General features: G+C 38.7%; 1 protein-coding gene across 4 annotated transcripts in view; it reads left to right on the forward strand.

The window, feature by feature from the left end:
- The first annotated feature begins 1,582 nt into the window (after positions 1 to 1,582).
- LOC150087600 (uncharacterized) overlaps positions 1,583 to 22,496 on the forward strand; it is a 268,271-nt gene continuing 247,357 nt past the window's right edge. For all 4 annotated transcript variants that reach the window (XM_090369160.1, XM_090369161.1, XM_090369163.1 and 1 more), the window contains exon 1: positions 1,583 to 1,795. In XM_090369160.1, coding sequence (XP_090225286.1) covers positions 1,672 to 1,795 — 124 coding nt within the window. In that variant the 5' untranslated portion in view covers positions 1,583 to 1,671. The remainder of the gene's footprint in view (positions 1,796 to 22,496) is intronic.

Raw genomic sequence — 22,496 nt, forward strand, 5'->3', positions numbered from 1 at the left:
ACAGTGGTAGAGAATGAAAAGGACCTGGGGGTAATTATGCAGGCAGATATATAGTTCTTTTAGCAGTGCAGACGGGCTGCAAGAGTAGCTCATGGTGTCTTATCAATGATATACAGGAATTTTTCTAGCAGGGATAAGGAGGTGATTATTCTCTTGTATAAGACAATGGTCAGGCCACACCTTGGCCTGAGTACTGTATACAGGTCTGGAGGCCTCATTTCAAGAAGGATGTAGAGCTGCTGGAACGAGTACAGAGAAGGGCAACAAGATTAGTGAATGGAACAAAGGGTTGCTCTTACGAAGAAAGCTTAAGTTATGCAAATTACAGTGTCTGGAGACTAGCCACCGGCGAGGTGATCTGATAGAGGTGTATAAAGCCTTGAATGGTTTGAGTATGCTCAATGCCGATGGGATTCTTCCTCTTTTTCAGAATAATCACCCGAGCGGGCATAAATTCAGATTGACGAAAGACAGATGTAGGAAAAATGTGCGGAAATTTGCCTTTAACCAGCGGGTAGTTGACTAGCGGAACAGACTTCCACCGCTTGTTGTGGAAGTTGATAGCCTAAATAAATTTAAGGCTCAGCTGGACAGGTATTTCGAAAGAACGGAGGTGTGAAATGGAAGTGTTTTTTTATTTTTTATTTTTGGCTGATGCTGCGTAAGCTTGCTTTCTCGCATCATATGCCTCTACGAATGCTAATAAAACGACTAAATTAATAAAATCTTAGCGTTCGCTGGATTTGCAAAAAATCTTGTTGAGCGCGTGGATTTACCGTATAGGAGTCTGCAGTATACAGTATTATTATTATTATCATTAGCCATATGGTGCCCGGAAGCGTGAGGCTTTTGCTGCAGCAGCCAAAAAAAAAAAAAAAAAATTATGAGTTACACCTGAGAATTGTCTGAGAGAGAGAAAGACTAAGATATCGTTGATATTTTATTATATAGTTGATTGCGTTTTATTGTTATTATTATCAGCCATATGCAAGGAAGCCTGAGGCATATGCTGCACCAGCAAAAAAAATTCTCGAGTTACCCTGAGAGAGACAGGAGTAGAAAGGATTCATCAAGAAAGAGAATGATGATATCCAGCTCAGGACCCTATATCACAGGAAAGTAAAAATATAAACTTTAAATAGCATAAAAACTTGCACTAGGAATGAGAACACTATTCAAACTATTATCAAACTTTATTATTATTATTATTTTTTTTTTTCTGAATTACCGAAAATCTTTTGGTGAACGCCAATTTCAAGGTGGTAGATGACTTTCATCAAACGGTGAAATGCCATCACTTTGCTTATTGGAGGCTTGAAGTGGTGAAACCCATGTTTAGTCTCTAGAGCAAAGTTTCCGGCATTCCGCCCCCCAATACTTCTCCTTCAACCCATGCACGGTACTAAGTACTATAGGTTTTGATACCTTTCGTGTTTGGGATTTTCATAAAAAAAAAAAAAAAAATCACACGAATGATTAAGACCGCAGTGTACTACTATATCTTACTTCTCTGTGCCTGGAACTTTGAAATTGTCCCAGCCAATCACGGTTCAAGTCACCGCTCTTAGAATTGTGGGATTGGGAACGCTAAACTATAGGTTTAATGTATGAATAGAATATGTATTCTTCCACTATGTGTCGACGCGACATTTCGCTTATTTTCAAAAAGATATGGTCGCTTCATTGAATCAAGTGTATACGAATAGTGACATGGAAGAACAGGGTTCAATTCTACAAATAAAATTTTGGATTTTGGAACATGCTTTCAAGCATCGTATGGAGACGGTTATTGCGGGTAATAATTTCAGTACTTTTGCATTTTAAAATATACTTTGTACCGGCTGTTCGGACGCACTCCCTTCCCTCCCCACTCAGAAAAATGAAATATTCAGGCTTCCTTGCACCATATGGCTGATAATAATAATAATCAATGAAAATGTGCAAATAACCCCCCCCCCCCTTTTACGTACGATGAAATGGTCTTCAGTAGGTTTTGATTTCATTAACTTTTGATTTCTTCGGCAGGAAGTATTACTGCGGGAATTAATGATACTGAAATATTAAATATGCTTCTGAGAAAAGAGAATCACAGACATTTGTGTGTAAACAAACAAGTTCTGTCATACCAGATATCGCGATTTCAAGTTCAGCTTTGTTCAGTTCAGCATTGGACTATCCCAGTGTCTACTGATGCTAGAGTTGAATTTGGAATGCCCCCTCCCCCCCAAAGGAAAATCATCTTTGCTTTTGCAATTTCCCAATTCTGAAAGGTATTTGGATGATGATTAATTAATAGTATTTGCCATGTAGTGCAAGGAAGCCACAGGCTTTTGCTGCACTCACAAAAATCACCCAATAAAGTAATTATATTTGCAATAAGATCATGAAACACTAAATGAATAGAAGTAATTAATAAAAAAAACACTAAATAAATAACATAATTTCATCAAATACTAATACTAAATAAACAAACAATTCCTTGTGTGTTCATTTTATTCATTGTTGTTTCAGATAGTGCAGTTAACCTCAGGGGCTCACATCTGGTGAGTATGGGCTTGGCACACCCAGGGTCCTGAGCTGGATATCATCATTCTTCTCTTTCTTGGTGATTTCCTTTTACTTCTGACTTGATCTCTCTCCCTCTGGGGCGCCTCCGTAGCCAGGTGGGAAGGAGCAGCAGTGCGTAGCACACGCTTCTTGATTGGACCGGGGTTCGAGCCCGTCACCACCAAATACGGAGCATGCGGAAAGGTCAGGGAATGACCACCGCACCGGAGCAATATGGCCTTAGTTGCTAATGCTCTTAAAAACCAAATAACAATCTCCCTCTGGGTAACTCAGACTTTTTTTTTTTTTTTGACTGGTGGAGCAAAAGCCTCAGGTTTCCTTGCACCATATGGCTAATAATAATAAGTGGTACTGCCTCTTTCAAAACAGGCCATTTTCAACTGTATGAAAAAGGCCAATATTTTGAAAAATGCTCCCATTAGAATGAAAGGAACTTTTATTGAACAAGTGTGAGGCTTTTGTTCTCCCAGAAGTTCTGACTTTTCCTTATACAGATTAGGCATACTGATCATAGAATAGAAGTAATTTATGGACAACATGCTATACTGATACCATGTAGCTGTACTTGACTTGGAACAAATTTCAGCCCAACCTGTTCTGTGAGCTGGGATTGTGGGTTCATTACTCATTGCTCATAAAGAAAAGAACATTAGACTCTTAAGAAAAGGGTGTGGATTGAGACAAGTTCAGCAGATGCTGAAAAGATAAGTAAAGCAACTTTTATTATTGGGGCTAGATTGATGTTTGATAAACCCAAAATAACAAATTCTACAGTCCTTATATACGGGGTTCAAAAGGACTACATAAAAGATGAGATACTTGAGGATCTTTATTTAAAGAACTTTAGCATTAGTAGAGGCATATGATACAAGAAAGCAAGCTTATGCAGCATCAGCCATAAAAAAAAAAAAAAAACCTTCCACTTCACCCCTCCGTTCGTTCGAAATTGAGATATCTGTCCAGCTGAGCCTTAAATTTATTTAGGCTAACTTCCACAACAAGGGATGGAAGTCTGTTCCACCAACCAACTACCTGTGGGTAAAGGCCAATTTCCACACATCTACCCTATATCTGTCTTTCCTCAATTTGAATTTATGCCCTCTCAGGTGATTATTCTGAGCAAGAGGCAGTATCCCATCAGCATTTAGCATGCTCAAGCCATTCAAGGCTTTTTACACCTCTATCAGATCACCTCGCCGGTAAGCCGACCGGGCTAGCCGAGTGGGTAAAGTACCTGCCCGGCAACCCAAAGGTCGCGGGTTCGATTCCCGCCTCGGGCTTGGATCAAAGTACTGCAAAAACCTTGGGAGGTGCAATATGGCCACAGAAGCCGATGCGCCAATAACTACCAAATCAAAAAAAAAAAAAAAAAAAACCTCGCCGGTGCCTAGTCTCCAGAATGTAATTTGCAAAACTTAAGCCTTTCTTCGTAAGAGCAACCCTTCGTTCCCTTCACTAACCTTGTTCCCTTCTCTGTACTCGTTCCAGCAGCTCTACATCCTTCTTGAAATGAGGCCTCCAGACCTGTATACAGTACTCAAGCTGTGGCCTGACCATTGCCTTATACAAGGGAATAATCACCTCCTTATCCCTGCTAGAAAATTCCTGTATATCTTTGATAAGACACCATGAGCTACTCCTGCAGCCTGTCTGCCCTGTCAGAGAACTTCATATCCGCCTGCACAATTACCCCCAGGTCCTTTTCATTCTCTACCACTGTCAGTGTAGTACCACAGAGTTGATACGTTGCTCTGCGGTTACTGCTTCCCATATGTAGTACTTTACATTTGTCAATGTTAAACTTCATTTGCCACCTCTCAGCCCATCTGCTCAACCTTTCCAGATCCTGTTGCAGCAGCATAGCGTCAATAGTGCCCTTAACAACCCTGCCAACCTTTGTATCGTCTGCAAACTTGGACATTAAGCCTGATATACCATCATCAATATTATTTATAATTACAGAAAACAACAATGGACCCAACATTGAACCCTGAGGGATTCCACTAATAACATTAGTCCACGATGAGCAGTGTCCATTGATTACCACTCTCTGTCTTCTGTCACCGAACCATCCCTTTATCCATAGCAATAATTTGCCACCAATGCCACACTGCTCTAATTTGTGCAGCAGTCTTCCATGTGCAACAGTATCAAAAGCCTTTCTAAGATCCAAATATATAATATCAAAGTTATTCCCTGCATCCAATTCTTTTGTGATTACATCATAGTATCCAGTCAAATTGGTCAGGCAAGACTTTCCCTTAACAAAACCATGCTCTGTCTGAGCTATAACTGAATTCTTGTGAAGATGATCCTGCAGTGCTTCTTTAACCAGTGCCTCCATTAATTTTCCTGGAACAGAAGGTAAACTCACAGGTCTATAATTACTTGTGTCAGCTCTTGATCCTCCTTTGTGAATTGGGGTTACATTTTCACATCTCCAGTCTGTGGGTACCTCCCATGAGTCAAAGGAAGCTCTCATAATTATGGCTAACGGATTGCTTACTTCCTTTGGTGCGTCCTTTAATATAACTGGATAGATCCCATCCACCCCAGGTGCCTTTCTTGTATTTATCTTCAACAATTTCTCCTCCACTTTACTCAATTATTACAAGATCATCTAGCTCACTGCCAGTGTTTACTTCAACTATGGCATTCCCCTTCCTGAATAACTCCTCATGTGTGAATGTAGATGCAAAATATTGATTTAGTTTGTTAGCTACCTGAGCAGCATCATGAACAGTTGAACCATCGATATCAAGTGGACCAATCTGATTCATTCCCTTCCTTCTACAGTTTACATAAGTAAAGAACTCCTTGCTGTTTTTCTCTGCATACCTTGCCAAAGATTTCTCGTAATCTACCTTCGCCTACCTAACCACCTTTGTAACTTGGTTACAGATCAGCTTATATCTATCATAGGCTTCTGTGTCACGTGTTAATTTATTTGTATCCCATGCATTTTTCTTCTCTGCCATATGTCTCATTAGTTCATCTGACATCCATTTAGGCCTAAACCTTGAACAATATTTCTTATTTGGTATGTAAAACCTAGTAGCTTCCAAGATAAGTTCTTTGAATACTTCCCATTTTGAGTTTGCTGTTGGTAACATCATCAGTTGGTCCCACTGTATAGAATTTAAATACAGTCTCAGAGCATCGTAGTTGCCTTTACGAAAGCAATAACCCTTCCCTTTACCCCTGATGGTAGTTAACTCCTTGAGTAAATCCCACTTCAGCACACTGTGATCACTGCCACCTAGTGGTTCCTGTATCTTCAGATTCTTAATGCATGAAAAATCGCTACTGATAATCAAATCAAGATTATTGCTCCCTCTAGTTGCCTCCCGAACATGCTGATTTAGAAAACAATCATCCAATAAATCCACAAAAGCCTTGCTAGTGTGTGAGTGACCAACCCACAATTCCAGTCAATATCTGGGAAATTAAAATCCCCCATTATAAGACTCTCTGATTTACTGGCCAATTCTGTTTCCCTGTACAGTTTCTTATTATACTCATCAGAGTCATTAGGCCTATAGCACACTCCTACTCTCAATTTTGATCTCCCAATGCTTATGTCACACCAAACTGACTTGACACTGCACTGTCCAGCAATGTCGACTGGCTTCACTTCCTTGGATTTTATGTGTTTCTTAATTAATAGCATAACCCCTCCTCCCTTCCTATCCTGTCTATCCTTTCTGTAGATGTTGTGCTCACCAAATTCCAGTTCTGCATTACTTATATCTGTGTGACGCCACGTCTCTGATATCCCAACAATAGCCGCCTTTGATGCTTTGAGCAATACCTCAAATTCATTTACCAAACTCCTAGCATTGGTGTACACGCAAGTATACATGCACCTGTTCTTTTTCTTAGCTACCCTAACACAATCCATGTGTTTACTTGTAACCCCAATGATTCCCAGCAGTCCCTGAAATATCCTACACCTTATTTTCCAGGCTGCTGCTCATTCCAATAGAAGCAGTGCAAGAATCACTTTCACCCCAGTGGCTACTGTTAATCTATTAGTCCTTGTATCCCCCCAATCTAGCAGTTTTCCGACCCACCTAACACTGCCTCGATAGCATCAGCAAATATTCTTGCACCCTCTCTATTTAAGTGTATCCCATCCCTGTAGAAGCAGTCTCTCCTGTTAACAAGTACAGACCAGGCTGAAAAAAATTCTACCCCTTGAGCCTTGCACAGTCTTTCCAGGGCTGAATTGATCGACAGGGCTCTCATCATATACTCACTCCTATCGTGTCCGGGCAGAATTGCAGACACTTTCAAATTCAACCCTAATTCACGGCTTTTTTTCAACAGTGACCTGTACTTGTTAAGTAATTCCACCAGTATCCTACTCTTAATATCATTAGTGCCAACGTGTACAACTATATCACTTTTTGTGACCTTAAAAGATGATATCCGCTCTACAATGTCATCAAGCTTTGCCCCTGGCAGACATAGATTGTGGCTTCTTGCAGGATGAGGTTACAAATAAGACTACCTTTTGATTCAATTCTGGATCAGCTGTCAAGGTTACAAACCGAGTGATTGGGTTTAGGCCTAGACTTTTACATTGTTTAATACAAAACGACAGAGTGTATTTTGGTTTTATGTTACATACGTTTTGTAGATTTACCGTGGTTTCAGATTAACATTAGTAGAGGCATATGATGCAAGAAAGCAAACTTATAGAGCATCAAACTCATTTCACCCATCCATTCACTCCAAATGTTTGTCTAGTTCTGCCTTGAACTTATTTAAGTTGCTGATCTCAACTACAAGAGATGGAAGTTTGTTCCATCTGTTGTAATTGATCCCAGCAGTATTTCCTCAATATTTTCAAATTTATAAAATTTGAAAATATTGAGGAAATACTGCTGGGATTAATGTAGCCTTCAAGTTACAGGTGATTAGAGACAAACATGTTGAAAGGTGGTGTAAAGGTGATGGTAACTGTTGAGATAATTAGAAGAGCACATATGGATAGCTTGATTGTATAAACTCACCAGTATGTAAAAGTAAAAATTTTGGAGACTAAATCCATCTGTGTAGTTCTACAAGATTTACCGATATAGTCCTAAGTTTCAAAATATAAGAGCGATGAAGCCCAATTCTTCCTACTTTAAGTAATATTGTTAAAATATAACATAGATTATCATACCTTTTTGTAGGAAATTTCCCCTGACGCTCACATCAAACTAATGTGGATAGTATAATATAAAAGATCTAAGTGTATAACAAGAAATTATCCTTATTAAAAGATATAAAATTATGCAGTTTTTTATAAAACTAATCTTTTATTAATAATTACAATATAAATATAATAATAATAATATAAAACTAATCTTGTCTTCCTCCTCAAATACTGGTTCAAAATAGTCTACTGGTTCAAAATAGTATACATGCATATGTTTCTTTCTCTTAGTTAACCAAACCCATGTATTTACTTGTTTCATGATGACCCACAGCAGGGACCGAAATCTCTAACTCCTTGCTTTCTAGGTTGCTAATGTACCAGTAGAAGCATATAATAATAGTAATAATAATATAAAACTAATTTATAAAACTATTAATTTCTTAATTAATCTAATTTTAAAAACTATCAATGTCTTAATAATAACATAAATGTAATAATAATATAAAAAACCACATAATTTTATAATCTTTTAATAAGGATATTTTCGCGTTAAACACTTAGATCTTTTATATTATATTATATTAACCGGATTAGTTTGATGTGAGCGTTGGAAGAAATTTCTTACAAAAAGGTATGATAATCTATCTTATATTTTAACGGTAGCCTAAGATTGGAATAGAAGAAATAATTTTAGTGAATCTACTCTGTACTAGAGGTGGAAGGAACATCTGATGTTATATTGTAAATACAGATTGTTTAAAAGATTGTATATTATTACCCATTAAGAGTAATGAGTAAATTGAGGAGGAAACTTTGTATAATTGTACTGGTGTGATGAGTCCACTGGTTCAAAATAATTATTTTTTAAATTTATTTATTTTTATTTTATTTTATTTTATTTTATTTTTTTCTTGTTGATACCCATGACTGGGAGCCTGGGTATGGGATTTTTCTGGCATCCACAGGTATAGCACTACCTCCTGTGGATGTGGGATTTTGTCAGTGTATCCACTGGTTTTGTACTACCTCCAGTGGATGCAATAAAATACAGGAAACAGGACTGACTCCACATGCCAAGGACAGGCACTGGGAATCAGTTATGCAAGTGATGGCTGCTCCCTGGTGGCAAAGAGGACTGACACTCACAACACACCACAGAACATTCACTAACATTACATATACATTCATTAACCACACATCAGGCCCATGTTTTTAATGAATGTATATGTATCTTTTGTATTTCATCACAGTGACACTAGTTGGACATGGACATTAGTCTGGGATCCACCATAGAGAGGCTACACATATATCACTTTTTTGGCCTTTTGGCTAAGATCAAAATGTGTGCCCTTCCTATATACATTTACTTCCCATATTCAAATTCAGCATTGGTTATGGCTGAGCAACAACATGTTTCTGCTATCCCTACAATGTTTGCATTTGATGACTTCAACAGTACTCAAAATTCATCAAATTTATTTGTAATGCTCCTAGCAATGGTATACATGAATATGTTTCTTACTCTTAGTTAACCTAACCCATGTATTTGCTCGTTCCATGATGACCCACAGCAGGGACTGAAATCTCTGACGCCTTGCTTTCCAGGTTGCTACATATGCCAGTAGAAGCAGTGCAAGAATTAAGCTAGCAGTTTTCCAACACACTTATCACTGCTTCAAGAGCATTAGCAAATATTCTTTCCCCCTTCTATTTAAGTGTATCCTATAAGGCTGAGCTGGACAGACAGACATTTGGAACAAATGGAGGGGTGAAATGGGAGGGTTTTTTTTTTTTTTTGGCTGATGCTACATAAGCTTTCTTTTTTGCATCATATGCCTCTGCTAATGCTATTCCTTTAAAAACCATCTTATTAACAAGCCGACCAGGCTAGCCGAGTGGGTAAAGTACCTGCCCGGCAACCCAAAGGTCGCGCGGGTTCGATTCCCGCCTCGGGCTTGGATCAAAGTACTGCAAAAACCTTGGGAGGTGCAATATGGCCACAGAAGCCGATGCGCCAACAACTACCAAATCAAAAAAAAAAAAAAAAAAAATCTTATTAACAAGCACAGACCACACTGAGAAAAATTGTACCCCATGAGCCTTGCACATTCTCTCCATAGTTGAATTCATTTGTAAGGCTCTCAACATGTACTCCCTCCCTTCTCTCATTTCTGGGCAGAATTGCAGACACTTTAAAATTCAGTCATAACTCCAACATTGCTTTTTTTCAACATTGCCTGTATTTGTTGAACAAACTGTTGGAGGAAATGGATACTGTATACTGTTCAAGATTTAGACCTAAATGGATATCAGATGAACTAATGAGGCTCTTGGCAGAGAAGAAAAATTTGTGGGATGCATATAAATTATCAGGTGACACAGAAGCCTATGGCAGATATAAGCTAGTCTGTAATCAAGTCACAAAGGAGGTTACACAATCAAAGGCTGATTATGAGAAATCCTTGGCAAAGGATGCAAAGAAAAACAACAAAGACTTCTTTACTTATTTTAATTATGGCTAAGGGTTTGCTTAGTTCCTTTGCCGCCTCCTTTAATATAACTGGATAGATCCCATCCACCCTCAGGTGCCTTTCTTATATTTAACTTCAGCAATTTCTCCTCCACTTTGCTCTCAGTTATTACAAAATCATTAAGCACCCTGCTACAATTTGATAACCTTCTGGCATTTTCCTTCCTTAATAACTCCTCATGTGTGAATGTGAAAATACAATAAAAGAGAAATATAATGGATAAATTTTTTTCATGATAAAATATTAATATTGCAAATAAAAAATAACATGAAATATTTCCCATATGTCAAATAACATAAAAACTATCACAAAACATTTTACAATATAAAAAAAACAGATATTACATAAAACACAAACTATTCTAGAAAAGATACACAAAAAAGTTACACAAAAAAAAATTATTACGCAAATATTCAAGAAAAATTTATTCTAAAAACTGCCATATAGAATTTACTTCTTTATTAATATTTGTTGTCAATCTGTCACTCGATTTTAAAGTTAAATTGTCTTTGACAAAATCCCTAAAATCATTAATTTTTATTTCATATTTTATTAGAAAACTTAAATTTCTTATTTGGTTTTCATGCCATGGAGATGAAGGTTCTTCCATATTCCACAATTTCGGATAGCATATGTTTAAAATTTCTTTCCATTTCTCATCGTCAATGATATCATTTTCTTTATTTAATTTAAAATTACTCTGTCATTAATAACTGATCCTTTAAGGATAAAACAATGCAGTTTAATAACTTGTCATGAGGTAATTTTTTAAATGTGTTCTTACTTTCGATTTTGATTTCTTGAGATTCTTTCGACTTCAACATTCTCTCAATTTTAGCTTCATCATTTCCTTCATATTTGTTCAAATTAGCAATAGCATTGATAGTTCGAATAATTAATTTATCTGCTTTTACTATAGTGATGCTGCGATGTAAAGCTTCTGAAAGGTAAGAGAGCTCCAGCAGGATGACAATCATTAGTGCTAAATCATTAAGAAATTCCAGATTTAAAAATCAGTTTAAGAATCCCGAATATTTAACTTCTGATTCAAAATGGTTGCACAAAGCGGGATAATTCCTCAAAACTGCAATTGCCGTCCGCAAGCTACAAGCTGCACATCGTGGCCTGAACACACAATCGACCTATATAATTTCCACTTCAAGTTCTTTAGCAATCATCCTTAAATCACGCTGGTTTTTTGTAGATTGGTGATAATGCATACAGTTTTTTTTTTTATTATTGCCTATATCAGGCCTGGGCAAACTTTTTGGCTGAAGGGCCACATTAGGAATTCGAAAAGAAGGCGGGCCGCACGTAAAATACTATTTTTAGATATATATTATTTTTTATCATGAAGAAGAAATATAACATAAAAAAAAATTCTCTAATAATCAAGAATTTAATGAGATGGATGGAACTGTTTTACATCTTTTAACATTTTTTTTTTAATTTCGGGTGTTATTTTGTACTTGAGATTCTTAAAACTGCTTGTAAATGTTCATCGGTGATGCTCGATCGTAAAGAATTTTTATTTAGATTCATGATGGAAAATGTTTGTTCACATATTTAGGTCGATCCAAAAATAACCAACATTTTTCGGGCAAATCTTTAAGTTCATCGAATTTGTTCGAATTAAGAGTATTGTAGAATTTACAGATTTTCTCACGACGGTGCAATTCCCTTAAACCGGTATCACACTGCAGGTCTGTAATCTGAAGTTGTGGTTCACTTGGTGCCAGTGACGGATTTAGCACTTGAGAGGCCCCAGGCGCAATTCAATTTTGAGGCCCCCCTCTAAATATTTCCGGTACCACTACAGTGTGCATTCTACGCGCACGTTTTTACTATAGCACGCGCTCTAGATTTCGTGTTGCGGTTTTAATCATTTTGGTTGCGCAATTCTTTCATACATATTTTAACTAATGTTGAAATGAAAAAATGGCACAACTAAGCATTAATGATAATACGTATTCACTTAGTTCGCGTAGATATTTCATATAATATGTGGGGATATTCGCAGAAGAGTTGACTAACTTCTCATATTAAATTATAGTTTTATTCAGTAACGGTAATAAAGATGAGTGTAAAAATTTTAAATGAAACAATTTTATTTATTATTTTTTTTTGAGATCTGAGATTTGAGGCCCCCTCGATTTAAGAGGCCCCAGACGCGCGCCTCGTGCGCCTGTGCGGAAATCTGCCACTGCTTGGTGCACTATCCATTTCTATTGAAAATGGGTCGCGCACTATCGCCAAACTTCATGGTTGGAAAGTGGTCTACCTTGTTAATTAATAAATGTCGAAGGAACAACTGGAGTTTTAATTGAAATCCATTCAAACTTTTTACCATATCATGGGCGTATAAATTTTTCCCTCGTAACACGGTGTTGAAAGTATTTAAGCGTGTCATGATGTTCAGGGTAAACGCAAAATCACAAATCCAGTTAGTTAATTCGGGAAAGTCCATAATCTTTTTCAGTTTTAAAAATAGAACGATGTCATCTTTAGGATCCAATACTCGCCGAAGAACTTTTCCTCATCTGAGCCATCGAATTTGGCTATGATAAGGAATATCTGTGTACTCGGATTCAATATCTTGTACGAATTGTCTGTGTTTCAGGCCCCTCGAATTTATTCAGGCCCCTATTAAATTTACTAGTTTAACAATACAAGATGTGACATGTTCAAATATTAACACAATTTTACATAATACTTGTCGATGTATAATACAATGAATTGTAATTAAATTATAATCGGGATAATTTTCACAAATTTTATTCTTAATTTTCATTAACGCTCCAACATTTTTACCTGTCAAACTTGTTGCTTTGTCAGTTGTTACGCTGACCATTTTGTTCCATTGTAAATTATATCTTGTTAAGCATTTTTCAACTCTGTAACTGTTAAGCATTTTTCAAATTATAAAAGCACCCGTCGGCCCGCTCTAGTTCGCTCACAATTTCAAATTCTATCTCAATTTGAAGAATAGAGAGATGATAAAACAATTTACAAGTCGACAAATTCTATAATGTATTACATACACAAATTTATTTTTCAAAAAGGTGTCGCAAAGGGCATAAAATAAGTAAACTTTTTTCGAAAATACCATTAAAGCTCGCGGGCCGCACAAAAATGTTCAGCGGGCCGCATGCGGCCCGTGGGCCATAGTTTGCCCGGGCCTGGTCTATATGCATGGGTGCCAGCAGGATATTTTGCAGTGGTGGGTGTGGGAATAAATTTTTTGTTCACCAAATTTTCGAATATATGCAATATCTTAATTACATGTACAGCCAAGCCAACATTTTGTGTAGAATTTTTTTAAATTAATGAAAATATAAAAATTGCGTATTACAGGTAAGTGTTATACGGGACTAAGAACTAGTATAAAAAGGGGGGGGTTACATTCCAAAAGCTAACAATAATACACCTTTTTTTTTTTATAACTATCGGAAACTTCATTTTTATAGTAGTAATAACTTAATATTTTAACTTTATTTTTTATAATAGTAGTAACTTAAATAGTAATAACTGAACAAATGTTACAAACTGTGATACTTATATGTCAGATAATGTGCATTCATTTAATTTTCTTCTTCTTCATTGCTGCTAAGAACAATCTCTTCTGCAGCATCTAGATTTCATGCACCTTTTGCTCTCTTTAAAAGTCACCAACTGCACTTTTCGAAGTCACAATTATTTTTTATTGTCTGAAACAAGCACAAGTTCAATAGCATAGAACCTAACCCAGGGATCTCCCAACAAAATACAGTGGACCCCGCTTTAAATGATACGTGAAAATCAGAAGAATATTTTCCAGTTAGCAAAATAAAAATAAATTTACGCTTACATACATAGCTTAATTAATACGTACTGTAATATGTACGTACTAATTGATATTTCTGTCACTGACTTTTTTTTTTTTTTAGTTGTAAAATTTGAAATAGTAAAAATGATAAGCAATTAATAAAAAAGAACACGGCATGCACAAGTTGCAACAAACACAATACGCACAAGTGAGATACGGTGTAATGATTTTCTGAAAATTTATTTATGTTTTTTATATGATTGAATATTTCATGGAAGGGGAAACATGTTTCACCATAAAAACATGAAAACCCACAGAATTCCATCTGTCGGTACTATAGCAAATGCAAGAAAATTGAGTTTACTATTCGTTTAGAATTGATTACAGTAACAGAAAAGCCCAATAAACCGGAAACTGCAAATTTTTTATTGTTTCATTGTAGTGACCTCCAGAAAAGTGCTTCAGAAAAATATCACAAAAGCGATAACAACTAGTGAGTCAACAGCGGGGATTCACAAAAAGGAATGGAAAGGTTGAAAATTACATTGAACATAATAGCAGGGTTTTTCCAGCACTGGTCCTTGAGGTTGTCACAGACATCCTCTCAGATATGCCAGACAAGCTGTACTTTCTACCTGGGCATCTAAAACGCTGATGGAATTAATATTCGGATGACATTCAAGTCAAGTGGACCCAATTTCAACGAAGCACGGATGAGCTGTGACAGCCAAATCCTCTGCTTGCATCTTCACGATGGTGGGACTGTTAGTAACGCTGGGTATAACCTCCATGCACATGCACACTGTGGCTGACCACCCAGGTGTGTGAGGCGCCTCCGTATCCAGGTGGGAAGGAGCAGCAGTGCGTAGCACACGCTTCTTGATTAGACTGGGGTTCGAGCCCATAGCCACCACGGAGGATGCGGAAAGGTCAGGGAATAACCACCGCATATCCCGGAGCAATATGGCCTTAGTTGCTAATGCTCCAAAAAACAACAATAACAACCCAGGTGTGAACCAACATAGGTAGGGGGCGAGGCGTGGCACCACGCCACATGGAGGAATGCCAGCCCTCTGTGTTACCAGGCAATACTAGGTGGTAGATGACTCTCATCAACCGGTGAAATACCATCACTTTGCTTATTGGAGGCTTGAAGTGGTGGAACCCATGTTTAGTCTCCAGAGTTAAGTTCCAGTCAACCCTTCCCCATCTCTTCCATCATGCAGTATGACTGATGACTTTTGAGGTTATGATGAACATCGTGACCAGATCCGACAGGTGCCTCCGTAGCCAGGTGGGAAGGAGCAGCAGTGCATAGCACACTCTTCTTGATTAGACCGGGGTTCGAGCCCGTCACCACCAAATATGGAGGGTGCGGAAAGGCCAGGGAATGACCACCACATATCCCGGAGCAATATGGCCTTAGTTGCTAATGCTCCTAAAAACCAAATAACAAACAAACGAGATCCAATCTTCCTTACATTTTGAGGATACAGCTCTAAAACAGTATTTGCAGGCCGGACGCTAGTTAATACGCCGTACCGAACCTATTGGTAACTCTTTAGGAGGCTTCTGCATCAGCTAGTGTATAATCTTGCTACCTCTACACTGCCAGATAGTGACTGGAGCGAGTCTGAGTAGTGTTTATGTGGGGGGGGGGGCATTGTCGAGGCCACATTATGTCAAGGATCTGGGTATATTCTTACCATGTGCACACCATTTCCAAAAATTTCATTACGTCATACAGCATGTATCTCCCCCCCCCCACACTTTTTCTTACTATTGAATACACCACGAATTGGCAAACTAATAGCGTACGTTTATCTGCGAAAAGATCTAAACCTCTCAAACACTTCCTAGTTCATTTCACAAATATACGTGGTCTCAAATCTAATCTCAATGATGTCCATTTCCACTTGCAGTCTGCCAAACCCCATGTACTTTTTCTGACTGAATCTCAGTTATCAGTTGATTCGAACACTGCTCATTCGAACACTGCTCAGTTGCCCAAATTATGCGCTTTATGATTCCTTTTGCCTCAAAGGTGGTACTTATGCATATGTCTGTTCCGATATTCCCTGTCAGAGGGTTGGTAATTTAGAATCTCCTCTTTCAATCTTCTCTGGCTTAAAATCTCTCTACCTCATTGTGTCAAATTCATCTGTTGTCTCTAATTCCACTAATCTTGGAGCTCTTTGACTTCCTCTCTTTGCAATTTGACTTTCTCCAGTCCAACTTTCCTAACAGAGGTAATTTTCCTTGGTCACTTTAATGTTCACAACTCCCACTGGCTTCCGGCTAGTCACACGACCCAGCTGGTCGAGATGCTGAGGCTTTTGCAGTTACTAATGACCTAGCACAGATTGTTCATTTTCCTACAAGAATACCGAACAATCCTAACCATGCAGCCAACACACTTGATCTTTTTCTCACAAACAACCCTTCTAAGTACACGGTTAAAGTGAGTGGTCCTTTAGGCACCTCAGATCACAACTTGTTGATTGTCTCTTCTCCAATGTAGCTTTTATCTCATGGCTATTCCCAACATTGTATTGTTTGGCCTGGCACCTCCGGAGCCAGTTGGGCAGGAGCAGCAGTGCATATCACATGCCTGTTGATTAGACCGGGGTTCGAGCCCGTGACCACCAAATACGGAGAATGGAGCAATATGGCCTTAGTTGCTAATGCTCCTAAAAACCAAACAACAAACAAACATTGTTTGGCATTACAAGAATGCAAAATGGGATGACCTGCGAGATTTCTTTTCTTCTTTTCCTTGGTCGGATTACTGTTTGAAAACTTCTGATGTCAACGTTTGCTCAGATCAGGTCAGTGAAATTATTCTTGTAGGAATGGAATCCTTTATTCCACACTCAACTTTAAAATCTCATCCTTTATCTAAACCTTGGTTTTCCAATTATTGTGCTAAGGCTGTTCAAGAGAAGAACGTTGCATATCGTAATTGGTTTGTTTCCAAATCTTCAGATTCATATTCTGTCTACATCAAAGCTTGCAACAATTGTAAAGCAGTTATTAATCAATCCAAACTAGATTTTGAACAGGCTAAGAGTAGAAAACTTGCTTCTTGCCCTGATGGTATCCGATCATTCTGGTCTCTTGCCAAAGCTATTGGCCGCAACTTTTTCCCACCTCTGTCAAAACCAGATGGTTCTGTTGTCACTTTAGACAAGGATAAAGCTGACCTACTAGCATCCTATTTTTCTTCCAACTCATTTATTAATGATCTTGGTAAAACATCTCCCGCCATTCCCAACATGGTCCATTCAATGCCTCCTGTGGTTTTCCGTCAAAAGGATATCAGAAGAATTTTGACGAATCTTTATGCTAAGAAGGCTCCAGGTCCCGATGGTATTTCTCCGCTAGTTCTCAAAACCTGTGCTCCTGAACTTACTTCTGTTCTTTGCCGCGTTTTTTCAATTTCTTATTCCAAAGGTGTTTTTCCTTCTGCTTGCAAATTTGCTCATATCCAGCCAGTTCCTAAAAAGGGTGACAAACCCCTCCCATCAAATTATCCTCCCATTGCAATTACTTCTACTCTTTCTAAAGTAATGGAGAAATAAATTAACGGCCAAATCTTAAACTGCCTAGAAACCTTCCGTCTGATCAATAATATCCAGTATGGATTTCGTCAGTGTCGATCCACTAGTGATATTCTGGCTTATGTTACCCATTTATGGACAAATTCAATGGAAAAGTTTGGGGAAACACAAGCAGTAGCTCTAGACACCTCAAAGGCTTTCGATTGTGTTTGGCATAAAGGTCTCCTAAACAAACTTCCATCTTATGGTTTGCTAACTGTTTTTTGTAATTGGTTATCCAGTTTTCTCTCTGATCGCTCACTGAGGGTGATGGTAGATGGCTCTTTGTCTTCTAACTTTTCCACTAATGCTGGTGTCCCCACCAAGGTTCAGTTCTTTCCCCCACTCTTTTTCCTCTTGTATATTAATGACCTTCTTCCATTGACTGGGAATCCTATCCATAGTTTTGCCGATGATAGCACATTGCATTCCACTTTCCATTTTGAGAAACCTTGCCCTGCTCAATCAACTTAAACTTTTAGCATTAGCATTAGTAGAGGCATTTGATGCAAGAAAGCAAGCTTATGCAGCATCAGCCAAAAAAAAAAAAAAAACAAACAACTACTTGAACTTCACCCCTCTGTTCGTTCAAAATATCTGTCCAGCTGAGCTTTAAACTTATTTAGGCTATCAACTTCCACGACAAGGGAGAAGTCTGTTCCACCAACCAACCACCCGCTGGCTAAAGGCAAATTTCCGCACGTCTATCCTACATCTGTCTTTCCTCAATTTGAATTTATGCCCTCTCAGGTGATTATTCTGAGCGAGAGGAAGAATCCCATCAGCATTGAGCATGCTCAAACGATTCAAGGCTTTATACACCTCTATCAGATCACCTCGCTGGTGCCTAGTCTCCAGACACTGTAATTTGCAAAACTTAAGCCTTTCTTCGTAAGAGCACCCCTTTGTTCCGTTCACTAATCTTGTTGCCCTTCTCTGTACTCGTTCCAGCAAGCAGCTCTACATCCTTCTTGAAATGAGGCCTCCAGACCTGTATACAGTACTCTAGGTGTGGCCTGACCATTGCCTTATACAAGGGAATAATCACTACCTTATCCCTGCTAGAAAAATTCCTATATATCATTGACAGTACACCATGAGCTACTCTTGCAGCCCGTCTGCACTGCTCAGAGAACTTCATATTTGCCTGCACAACCACCGCCAAGTCCCTTTCATTCTCTACCACTGTCAGTGTAGTACCACAGAGTTGATACGTTGCTCTGGGGTTGCTGTTTCCCATGTGTAGTACTTTACATTTGTCAATGTTCAACTTCATTTGCCACCTCTCAGCCCATCTGCTCAACCTTTCCAGATCCTGTTGCAGCAGCATAGTGTCAGTAGTGTCCTTGACAACCCTGCCTACCTTTGTATCGTCTGCAAACTTCGACATTAAGCTTGATATACCCTCATCAATATCATTTATGAATACAGAAAACAATAATGGACCCAACACTGAGCTCTGAGGGACTCCACTAATAACATCAGCCCACGACGAGCAGTGTCCATTGATTACCACTCTCTGTCTTCTCCCCCTCAGCCACCCCTTTATCCACAGCAGCATTTGCCTCCAATGCCACACTGCTCCAATTTGTGCAGCAGTCTTCCATGTGCAACAGTATCAAAAGCCTTTCTAAGATCCAAGAATACAATATCAAAGTTATTCCCTGCATCCAGTTCCTTTGTGACTGCATCATAGTATCCAATCAAATTGGTCAGGCAAGACTTCCCTTTAACAAAACCATGCTGTGTCCGAGCTATAGCTGAAGTCTTGTCTAAATGATCCTGCAGTGCTTCTTTAACTAGTGCCTCCATTAATTTTCCTGGAACAGAAGTTAAACTCGCAGGTCTATAATTACTTGTGTCAGCCTTTGATCCTCCTTTGTGAATTGGGGTGACATTTGCACATCTCCAGTCTATGGGTACCTCCCCTGAGTCCAAGGAAGTTCTCATAATTATGGCTAAGGGTTTGCTTACTTCCTTTGCTGCCTTTTTTTAATATAACTGGATAGATGCCATCCACCCCAGGTACCTTTCTTGTGTTTATCTTCAACAATTTCTCCTCTACTTTAATCTCAGTTATTACAAGATTCTCTAGCTTACTGCTAGAGTTGAATACACCTCTGGCTTTCCCCTCACTAAATAACTCCTAATGTGTGAATGTCGATGCAAAATATTAATTTAGTTTGTTAGCTACCTGAGCAGGATCATCAACAGTTGACCCATCTATATCAAGTGGACCAATCTGATTCATCCCCTTCCTTCTAGCGTTTACATAAGTAAAGAACTCTTTGCATCCCTTGCCAAAGATTTCTCGTAATCTGCCTTCGCTTCCCTAACCTCCTTTGTAACTTGGTTACAGATCAACTTGTATCTATCATAGGCTTCTGTGTCATGTGTTAATTTGTATGTATCCCATGCATGTTTCTTCTCTGCCATATGCCTCATCTGTTCATCTGACATCCATTTAGGCCTAAACCTTTAACAATATTTCTTAGTTGGTATGTATAGCCTAGTAGCTTCCAAGATATGTTCTTCGAATGCTTTCCATTTTGCATTTGCTGTTGGTAACATCATCAGTTGGTATAGTATTTAAATACTGTCTCAGTCACTGTATAGTATTTAAATACTGTCTCAGTCCATCGTAGTCGCCTTTACGAAAGCAATAACCCTTCCCTTTACCCCTAATGGTAGTTACCTCTTTGACTAAATCCCACTTCAGCACACTGTGATCACTGCCACCCAGTGGTTCATTTATCTGCAGATTCTTAATGCATGAAGAATCACTGCTGATAATCAAATCAAGAGTATTCTTCCCTCTAGTTGCCTCCTGAACATGCTGATGTACAAAACAATCATCCAATAAATCCACAAAAGCCTTGCTAGTGTGTGCGTGACCAGCCCCCAAATTCCAGTCAATATCTGGGAAATTAAAATCTCCCATTATAAGACTCTCTGATTTACTGGCCCACTCTGTTTCCCTGTACAGTATCTTATTATACTCATCAGAGTCATTAGGCCTATAGCACACTCCTACTCTCAATTTTGATCTCCCAATGCTTACGTCACACCAAACTGACTCACACCAAACTGACTGCACTGTCCAGCGATGTTCACTGGTTTCACTTCCTTGGATTTTATGTATTTCTTAACTAAAAGCATAACCCCTCCTCCCTTCCTATCCAGTCTTTCCTTTCTGTAGACGTTGTACTCCCCAAATTCCAGTTCTGCATTCCTTATATCTGTGTGACACCACGTCTCTGATATCCCAACAATATCTGCCTTTGATGTTTTGAGCAATACCTCAAATTCATCAATTTTATTTACTAAACTCCTAGCATTGGTGTATACGCAAGTATACATGCACCTATTTTTATTCTTAGCTACCCTAACACAACCCATGTGTTTACTTGTACCGCAATGACTCCCGGCAGTCTCTGAAATATCCTGCATCTTGTTTTTCTGGCTTCTGCTCATTCCAATAGAAGCAGTGCAAGAATCTCTTTCACCTCTGCCAGTGGCTACTGTTAATCTATTCGTCTTTGTCTCCCCCCAATCTAGCAGTTTTCCGACCCACCTAACACTGCCTCGATAGCATCAGCAAATATTCTTGCACCCTTTTTAAGTGTATCCCATCCCTGTAGAAGCAATCTCTCCTGTTAACAAGTACAGTCCAGGCTGAAAAAAATTCTACCCCTTGAGCTTTGCACAATCTTTCCAGGGCCGAATTGATCGACAAGACTCTCATCATATACTCCCTCCTATCGTGTCTGGGCAGAATTGCAGACACTTTCAAATTCAACCCTATTCCACTGCTTTTTTTCAACAGTGACCTGTACTTGTTAAGCATTTCTGCCGGTCTCCTACTCTTGATATCATTAGTGCCAACGTGTACAACTATATCATCTTTTGTGCCCTTAAAAGATGATATCTGCTCTACAACGTCATCGACCTTTGCCCCTGGCAGACATACCCTGGTCCTGTTCCACCTATCCTTTTTACAAAGCATGTTCCCCATTTCACTGACAATAGAGTCACCAACAACTACTAGTTCCTTTGGGACCAGCGCATTCTGCCTTGGGGGTTGCTACTGTGTTGCGCAACGACCAAGTGCAAGCTCTGGCGTTGATGTGGGCAGCTGAGAGCTTGATGGGCCCCTCAGTTTAGTTCCTTCGAGGGCATACACCCAGTCCTTCAAGCTCTCATAAAGGCCCATAAGAACGCTGAGTTGCCTGATTTCGATACACTCCTTGCATCGTGCATACACAAAGACATCCCCCATGGCAATATCATGTCCTGTACCTGAATGCTCCACAAACATCATGCAAGCTGTGCATTTTAGAAGGCTGTCATTCAGAAGGCAACTGCCCCCCTCAGTTCTCCTCTGAGCCACAGCACTTCCATTAGCTTGAGCCTTTTGTTTTGCTGCTCTGGTCTGAGTCATGTTTCTCTTAATTTAAATAAAATTTCAATTTCAGTTTATAACCCTAAATTATCTCCCAACACAGTTAGAACAGGATATATATTTTTTAGTGTCAAGTATTAATTATCTCCGAGTTCCCTTTATATAACTTCCGTGTCAGTTATGTATTAATTAATTATGTTACGTTTGTAATATAAGTCGGTATATGTATTTAGTTAAAAGTACAATTTAAATGCCAACGAAGTTCAAAACGTTTCATAGATTTTACCGATCACTGAAAATATTATAACCTATACTATACTAACGCTACCTAGGTTCGATATATGACGATCGTATGACAAAGACAAAGGCGGGAAGTTACAAATGGTAATCTATGGACACTTATGTATTAATTAACTTTCAAATCTCGCTGTCTCAATTCAGA

Source organism: Mastigoproctus giganteus, chromosome 3 (genome assembly GCF_048544385.1).
Source record: "Mastigoproctus giganteus isolate SK-2022 chromosome 3, ASM4854438v1, whole genome shotgun sequence".
In the NCBI taxonomy this organism is placed as follows: domain Eukaryota; kingdom Metazoa; phylum Arthropoda; class Arachnida; order Uropygi; family Thelyphonidae; genus Mastigoproctus; species Mastigoproctus giganteus.